An 8,882-nucleotide genomic window follows, 5' to 3' on the forward strand; every position below is an offset into this window, starting at 1 on the left:
AGGACGAGGCCAGCACCTCCGCCTCTCTGAAGCCCGGCGCTCTCTTCTTCAGCCGGGCCAGCAAACCGCTGGCCTCCCCACCAAAAGGTAGCTGGGAAAGTATCCCTGCCTTCGGGGAAAGGTGTCTGTTCAAACAAGGACACCACCCGTCTTTGGATCTGAGCACTCAAGTGGGATCTAGTGTGCTAGCAAATGCAGAGCTGGGAGTCGAGGCTCCCTCTAAGCTGCGGAGTCTTGTGAGCAAAAATCCTACCTTGTGAGCTACTGGCATTCAAGTTGCGAGCGAGCAATTTGGCTGCTGCGTAAATTAGTTGGCTCTGGAGCCCTCCTTCCTGAGCGAAGACAAAAAGGTGTGAGCCAGAGGCTAAAGAACTGTGAGCTAGCTCATGCTAACTCAGCTTAGAGGGAACACTGCTGGGAGTTGGGACGCCCGACCTATGTTATGCTGGGGATTATTAGGAAAGCAAGGGATGCTCTGTCTTCTTGGTGCTTGGGGGGGGGGCAACAGGGGGAGGGCTTCTAATGTCCTGGCCCCACCGGTGGACCTCCTGATGGCACCTGGTATTTCTGGCCACTGTGTGATACAGAGTGTTGGACTGGATGGGCCTTTGGCCTGATCCAACATTGGCGTCTCTTATGTTCTTATGTTCTCTGCCCTTGCCTTGGGGTCTGAGTCAGAAGCCTTCAGGAGTCTGCCGGGTAGCGCTCTTGCCACTCGACGGACAATGCTGCCGTTTTGCATGCCAGATGGGGACTGTCTTATTTCTTCTGCTCGCCCTTGCAGCATCCCAGAACAACCAGCCCTCGCCCAGCTACGCCGCAGCCTCCCTGCAAACCGGCATGTCCAGTAGCCCCGACCTGGCACCGTCAGCGGCGGAGAAGCCCACCCCCAAAGCCCCTCCCAAGGTAAAAGCCGGACGCTGCCTGAGTGAGCCATATGCCAAGTCTTCACCATGTGTGTGCAGTGAGTGGGGTCAACGCTTTCCTCTTTTCTTTTTCTGGACCTGTGACTGTGCCTTCAAGAAAAACCCCGGAGAGGAACACGGCGTGTAGAACTGGGTGCAGAAAGCACCGAGGAGCACCATACTAGATAATTATACTGGGCCAGGGCACATCACCAATTTGTACAATCTTTGGGACTGTGGTACCATTAGGAAAGATGATTATAACGAAAGTGCATTCCTGTGTGCTAAATGCATCTTCAGAAAGAATCCATCCCAAGTAAGGCAGACATCCAGTTATATTTCCTTCTCTGGAGGTTTTCAAGAAGAGAAGAAGAGATTGGATTTATACCCCATGGCCCTTCACTACCCAAAGGTGTCTCAGAGCGGCTTACAGACTCCTTCCCCTTCCCATAACAGACACACCCTGTGGGGTTGGTGGGGCTGAGAGAGCTCTTGACACAAACGGCTCTTTTTCAAGGACAGCTGTGCCAGAGCTTGTGACTGACCAAGGGTCACATCAGCAGGTGCAAGTGGAGGAGTGGGGGAATCAAACCCGGTTCTCCCAGATTAGAGTCCGCACACTTAACCACGACACCAAACTGGCTAGATCGCCATCTGACAGGGATGCTGATTCTGTGAAGTCAGGCAGATCACGAGAGGGAAGGCTTGCCTCAGTGCTCAGTTCCTGTGGCCCTTTCTGACACGCACAGGGAAATGCTGATCGCCATTTTAGGGCCAGGAAGCAAATTTTCTGCAGGGCAGTTTGGCCGGGGATCCTGGAGGGTTTTTGTCATCTCCTGGGCGTGGAACAGCTGTCACTGGGGGTGTGGGGGGGGGTATTTGTGAATCTCCTGCATTGTGCAGGGGGTTGGACTAGATGTCCCTGGAGTTCCGGTCCACCTCTATGATTCTATGATCGTCCTACTTTTGAAGTGTATCTTCATCAGTAGAATGCATGATGGGAAACCCATCAAATGGATTTTCAAGAGGTGACTTTCCATTCTCAGGCAAGTTCCGGCTCTCGTGTGACCCAAGTTGGAACACAGAAGAGTTCTCTTTAATAGTGTGGTGCAGTGGCTAAAGTGTTCGACAAGGATCTGGGCGACCCAGGTTCGAATCCCCACTCTGCCACGGAAGTTCGCTGGGTGACCTGGGGCCAGTCACACGTTCTCAGCCCAGCCTACCTCACGGGGTTGTTGTGAGGATAAAACGGAAATTGACGCAAGCCACTTTGGGTCTTTCCTGGGGAGAAAGGCGATAGAGAAATAAAAGTAAATGAATAAATGTCTTCATTTCCCTTAATGTTACCAAGAAGAGTCATTATCGGCTGTTTTTCATAATCGTCACTTCCATGGAAGGAGCTGCGGTGGCTCAAGTGGTTAAGATGCTGAACTGCAGGCTGTGGAGGGTCAGTAGTTCAGCAGTTTGAGACCCGAGTGTGCCGCATGACAGAGTGAGCTCCCGTCTCTAGTTCCATCTCCTGCCAACCTAGCAGTTCGAAAGCAAGACATTGCAAGTAGATAAATAAGGACCACTTCGGTGGGAAGGTAACAGCGTTCCGTGCGCCTTGGTGTTTAGTCATGCCGGCCACATGACCACGGAAACGTCTTCGGACAGCGCTGGCTCTTCGGCTTTGAAACGGAGATGAGCACCGCAACCCTAGAGTCGGACTCGACTGGCTTTCGAGCAAGGGAACCTTTACCTTTACCTTACTTCCATGGAGATCGCAGTCCCAGGAATTTTCCTTTCAGCGACATGTGTCCGGTATAAGTATACAGCGTGGTGCTTCTTGGTACTTTATTCATCGGTGCCTTTAAGAGCAGCCCGATGCACAGAAGTTTGGCACGTGATGCTTTCCTTACCACCAAGGGTGATGTTTGGCCTGCTGGATCTCTCCGTGTTAGACTGGTGGTGTAAAAAATGGGGGGGGGACAGCCTGCCCACTGGGATACATGGCATGTTTTTTTGGCATTTTTGCATTTTGTGTGTGCGTGCGTGTGTGTGTGCCCGTGCCTGGAAGTCATGGCGACCTCTGGCGACTCCTACGGGGGCATGGAGGACTTTCAGAGAGGTGGCTTGATAGCCTGCCTCTGCCTCCCAGCCCTGGTATTCCTTGGAGGTCTCCCATCCAAAGACTCGCCAGGGTCGGCCCTGCTTAGCTTCCGAGATCCGACAAGATCGGGCTTACCTGGGCTATCCAGGTCAGAGCGGATACGTGGCATTTTTCTGGGGGGGGGGACACCTTGTTGGTGTACCCCATCCCAAACCGGTCTTTGTGCCCTTTCCAAACTAGTAAATCACAGCTGCTGGCTTGCTGAGGCGACCGGGTAGCTGCCAGCAACAGCAGATTGGGGGGTGGGCGCTTGCCAGCTCGGTCTGAGTTCCCTTCTCCTTGCAGGAGCCCACCCCAGTCAAGAGGAAGTTCGAGTTCAGCAAGGAAAACACCAGTCTCCCCTCCGCGCCCAAGAAGGCTGACCCTGATACTCCTCGGCCTCCACACCCGCCCCCCAAGAAACACAAAGGTGCGTGCGTGTGGATTGGGAGATGACTTTGAAATCAGGGCTTTCAGGACATCTCCCTTGACGTTGCGAGCAATTTGAAAAGGATGCTTGGGTGGGGGGGCAGTAAGTAATTTGCTTTGCAATGTAGCAATCGCAGCCCAATCGGAAGCGTGCTGAATTGGCCGCAAGCCCCTCCCAAATCCAGTGGGGTTGGCTCTCTAGTAAGCGCACTCGGGGTTGTGGCTTTGCCGTCTCGCTTGACCCGGGTTTTGCCTTCTGGACGGCAGCAGGGACTGAAACGGTCCTAAGAGGTGTGTCCGTTGCTTCAGAGCGTTTGAAGCAGGTGATCGGCTTTTGGTTGTTCCTCTCGAGTCACCTTTTTATTTTAAAAAAAGAAAATGAAACTGCTGTGTGTTTTTTTTTAATTAAAACACACGCCAATTTTATATTATTAACCGTTGCGTTCAGAGGAGGGGAGACGTCAGCGTATGAATAATCGAAGCAGCCTTCTACAGAATCAGAACATCCATCAGTCACAATCAGTCTTGCGTACTCAGACTGGCAGTGGCTCTCCAGGGTTTCACTTGGAGGTCTTTCCCATCACCTACAACCTGATGCTTTGAACCAGAGATGCCGGGGATTGAACCTGGGACCTACTGCATGCAAGCGAGACGCTCTGCCACTGAGCCATGGCCTCTCCTCTCAAGGTGTAGTGGTTAAGAGCAGCAAACCCTAATCTGGAGAACTGGGTTCGATTCCCCACTTCCCCACTTGAAGTTAGCTGGGTGACCTTAGGCAAGTCACAGCCCTCTCTGCCTAAAAATAAGGCTAGCTCACCACCTAGTGCAGCCAAACAGCCCCCCCTGGGGTCTCCTGGCTATTCCACACACAGCCTAAACCTAGAATTCAGAACCTAAAAAGGTTAGTCAGGAATAGAAAAGGGCCAACTCTAAAAATCTAATCATAAAATATACAAAAATATATGTGTGTGTTTATTCAACATAAATTGTTCCAAAGTTTAACCACTGGGCAAGGAAAAGAAATACAGAAATACAAATGAAGCCTCCAGTGAAATCACATGTCCAGTGGTACTTCTGGTCAACTGTATATTCATCTAAGGTTGTACAGCCAAATGTTCCAAAGGTTCCTTAGGTTAAAAGCACTGGACATGTGATTTCACTGGAGGCTTCATTTGTATTTCTGTATTTCTTTTCCTTGCCCAGTGGTTAAACTTTGGAACAATTGATTTCTGGTCTTTATTCCATATTTTGTATATGTAGAATTGTATGTATTTTTGCACATCAGCCAATATGTTCTGTATGTATTAGACCTCTGAGGAAGGCCTGTAAAGGCCGAAACGCGTTAGGTCTATCTTATTAGGTCTATCTTATTAGCCCTTGTATGTTTTTATAGTTTTATATGAGGTATGAGTGGGCCCTTGTTTGTTATTTTAATTTATGTTGAATAAACACATATATATTTTTGTATATTTTATGATTAGATTTTTAGAGTTGGCCCTTTTCTATTCCTTACTAACCTTTTTAGGTTCTGAATTCTAGGTTTAGGTTGTTTTTTTCCCTTTTTTCTTCTTTGTCCTTTTTGATTATTCCACACACAGCACCATACGATAATTTCAATTTATTTCGAGGAGGGGGTAGTATAGACCGTGACGGAACGGGCCTGCTCTGACTTACAGACCCTGGTCTGCCGTCCCCCCGCCTCGGCTCGCGCCAGATCCAGGAGGGTGCTATTCCACTTCCTTCCACTAGGGGTCACTGCCACCACTGTCCTGCTGGGGTCTTCCTGCCAGGAGGGACAGACTCCTGACATCCCTTCCCAAACTGAGGCCCTGCCTCTGGTCTCCGGCCACCCAGCGCTTGGTTACCACGGGGACCCAGTTCCTTTGGGGGGGAGCTGGATGATTGGCAGCGGGCGCCCTGACTGCTTGCCTTCCCCCTGACTTGTTTGCCTTCCCCCTTCCTGGGACTCCCCTCAGTGGTGGCAGCATACCCTAGTGGAAGGAAGTGGAATAGCACCCTCCAGGAATTGGTGCAAGCACGACAGGGTCTGTAAGTCAGAGCAGACCCGTTCCGTCACACAGGCAGTTGGAAATGTGTGCCGCCTATTAACAGCAACGTTGGCTTCATTGGGCTGGTTTCTCCAATTCGCTGCTGTCCCGGAAGGCAGTGTAACCTTGCCCAGTGGTGTCCCAAAAAGGAGTGTTGGTGGAGGCCACCTGTGCGAGCTCAGCTGGTACCATGGTTACCTACTCAACAGAAGCTGGAAACACAGTCCGGAATCAGGTAAAACAACAAAGCCAGAGGTCAGATAGCCTGGGAAATCAATCCAAGGTTGCAGGAGTCAGGAACAAGGGGTGGTTGCTACACACCAGAGCAGACCTGAGTACGCAGAGTTGCTACCATGCTGGAGCATGTGCACTGAGTGCTTTTGAGCAGGTCCTCCCTTCCCTGGGAGTTGAGTCTGGCAAGGCTTGCAGCTCCTCCCATTGTCTTTGCAAGAGCTGCAGTCTGGCACCCCTACGAGCTCCAATTCAACAGCCACAGTGTGCTGTTTTGGCTAGTTGCCACAGAGACTACACATTGGAAACATGGTCTGGGAATCAAGGTACACCACAGAGCCAAAGGTCGGATAGCCGGGAAGTCAATTCAAGGTTACAGGTTTCAAGGACAAGGAGCGGCTGCTACACACAAGAGAAGCAGATCTGGGGATGCAGAGTTTCTGTCGCGCTGGAGCAGGTTCACGGAGTGCTTTTGAGCAGGTCCTCCCTTCCCTGGAAGTCGAGCCTGCCAAGGCTTGCAGCTCCTCCCGTTGCCTTTGCAGGAGCTGCACTCCTTCTTCGCTCCTGCATAGTCAGCCTCTGATGTGCCCTACATCTGGGGCACTCAGGAGAACTGGGCGTGGAGTCTGGCCTCGGGGTGTCTGCAACTGGGGGCGCTGGGACAGACACAGTATCGGCCTCTCCTTCTGGCTGCACCTCCTGTGCAGCTGCTGGGGACTCTTCCTCCTCAGGTGCTGTTGGGGGTTCCTCTTCTGGGCTGACTCCATGCCTCTTCCTCATCCAAGGAGTAGACAGCCTCTGTGGAGCCAGTACCCACGATGCCACCGCTGCATGCCACCAGCTTCCCCACTGCACTGCCCTGTACCCAGCATTCCCCAACTCCTCCTCTTCAAGATGCCATTTGTTTTTACCTGCTCCCTCCCTGCCCTAAGTAACCTTTCACCCTCTCTCATTCTTCCCAGCGTCTCCTGCCGCCCCACCAAAGACGCCCCCCTCCAAGAAGTCCCCCCAAGCGCAGCCTCCGGAGGGCTCGTCCGAAGGGCCCTTCCAGCATCTCCTCCAGGGCACTGTGTTCGTGCTGAGCGGCTTCCAGAACCCCTTCCGCTCGGAGCTGCGGGACAAAGCCCTGGAAATGGGGGCCAAGTACCGGCCGGACTGGAGCCCCGACAGCACCCACCTCATGTAAGCGCCCTGAAAAGCCCCGCCTCTCCCCGCCCCGGCGATGGCGAGAAGGCCATCCGACAGCAGTGCTGATTCTGTGAACTTAGGCAGATCGGTTTGGTGTTGGAGAGCCGGTTTGGTGTGGCGGTTAGGAGCGCGGACTCTAATCTGGGAGAACCGGGTTTGATTCCCCACGCCTCCACATGCAGCCGCTGGTGTGACCTTGGGTCAGTCACAAGTTAGTTCAGAGCTGTTCTCTCAGGAGCAGTCCTCGAAAGAGCTCTCTCAGCCCCGCCTACCTCACAGGTAGTCTGTTGTGGGGAGGGGAAGGGAAAGGAGATTGTAAGCCGCTCTGAGACTCCTTCAGGTAGTGAAGGGCGGGGTATAAATCCAATTTCTTCTCTTCTTATTCATCATGAGAGGGAGGGTTGCATCAGTGCTTCGTTCTCGTGGCCCTTTCTTACATGACCAGGGAAATGTCGATTGCCACTTTCGGGTCAGGAAGCAATTTCTCTCCAGGCCAGTTTGGCCGGGGATCCTGGAGGTTTTCTGTCCTCTTCTGGGCATGGAGCAGGGGTCACTGGGGGTGTGGAGAGGGAGGTATTTGTGAATTTCCTGCATCGTGCAGGGGGGCTGGACTAGATGCCCCTGGAGGTCCCTTTCAACTCGGTGTTTCTATGAACGCTTGGCTTTCTCCCACTGCAAGCCCCATGGCCCTAGGCCAGGCTGATCAAAGGACTTTGTATTCCGCCACTACCTCCGGCCAAGATTCGCTTCCAAAATGGCTCAAAGCCCCATACGACTGACAGATAAGATTTCATACAAATGTTCCTGGCCGGGGGTGTGTGTGTGTCTCAGCTGGGCTGGATCCAGACGCAACCGAGCCGTGCCCGTCCGTTTCCCGCCTCTCCCACGGAGACGTTCAAATGTGCTTTGTCCGGCTCGCTACTCACCCGAAACACGACCAGACTCAAAGCCCCCAGTCCCAGAAGCAGATAGGAACGGCATTCAGCCGCTTCCAGCCAAACAGGCAGGCTTTTGCCAAGTGTCCAGGGTGAAAGGCGAGGAAGAGAGAGGACGGTCGGCTGACTAGAGTCAGTGGCTGAGACACAGCCCGGTCCTGTGTGTGTTCACTTAGAAGCCATAGAACAAAGTCTGAGTCCGGGGGCACCTTTAAGACCAACAAAGTTTTAATTCTAGGTATAAGCTTTCCTGTGCGTGCTAACTTCGTCAGGTATCTGCACGCACACGGAAGCTCATACCCAGAAATAAAGTTGGTTGGTCTTAAAGGTGCCACTGGACTCTTAACACTTTGCTTCGGACCGACACAGTTTGCCCACTCGGATCTACTCAGAAGTAAGTCTCATAAAGCACACTGGTATTGGCTTTAAGGGTGTTTCGACATGTACTGGTTTTTAAAGGTCCCCCCCCCCCCCTCGTAAGAGTGGCCATCTGCCATCTGAAATTAGTTGATCTTTTTTTAAAAACCTGGGAATTTTTATTTTTTAATCAGTAATAAAATCCAAAACGTGAACCTAGAAAAAGAACATTGACATAAGTCATGGTAACGAATCAGTGCTCCCTCTAAGCCGTGGAGTCTTGTCAGCAAAAATTCTACTTTGTGAGCCACTGGCATTAAAGTTGTGAGCAGGTGATTTGGCTCCGGCATAAATTAGTTTGCTCTGGAGCCCATCCTTCCTGAGCTAAGGCAAAAACGTGTGAGCCGGAGGCTAAAAAACTGTGAGCTAGCTCACACTCACTCAGCTTAGAGGGAACACTGGTAACAATATTAACAAGTATATTCAGTGTAAAAACATACAGAATATATGGCTTTAGCTCACCAGGAAACACCAGTTGTGTAGAGTAAATACAATAGTATCTGTACGGGTAGAAGAAGTGAAGAGATTGGATTTATACCCCGCCCTTCACTTGGAGCCTCAGAGCGGCTTACAAACTCCTCTCCCTTCCCCTCCCCAC

At 51.9% G+C, this 8,882-nt stretch overlaps 1 protein-coding gene across 1 annotated transcript in view; it reads left to right on the forward strand.

Annotated features, from left to right (window-relative positions):
- XRCC1 (X-ray repair complementing defective repair in Chinese hamster cells 1) overlaps positions 1-8,882 on the forward strand; it is a 28,364-nt gene that overhangs the window by 7,345 nt on the left and 12,137 nt on the right. The window contains exons 6-9 of the mRNA XM_015413115.1: positions 3-87; positions 785-906; positions 3,343-3,466; positions 6,707-6,926. Coding sequence (XP_015268601.1) covers positions 3-87; positions 785-906; positions 3,343-3,466; positions 6,707-6,926 — 551 coding nt within the window. The remainder of the gene's footprint in view (positions 1-2; positions 88-784; positions 907-3,342; positions 3,467-6,706; positions 6,927-8,882) is intronic.

This window comes from Gekko japonicus, unplaced genomic scaffold, assembly GCF_001447785.1.
Source record: "Gekko japonicus isolate JY-2015 unplaced genomic scaffold, Gekko_japonicus_V1.1 scaffold4073, whole genome shotgun sequence".
Taxonomy (NCBI): Eukaryota; Metazoa; Chordata; class Lepidosauria; order Squamata; family Gekkonidae; genus Gekko; species Gekko japonicus.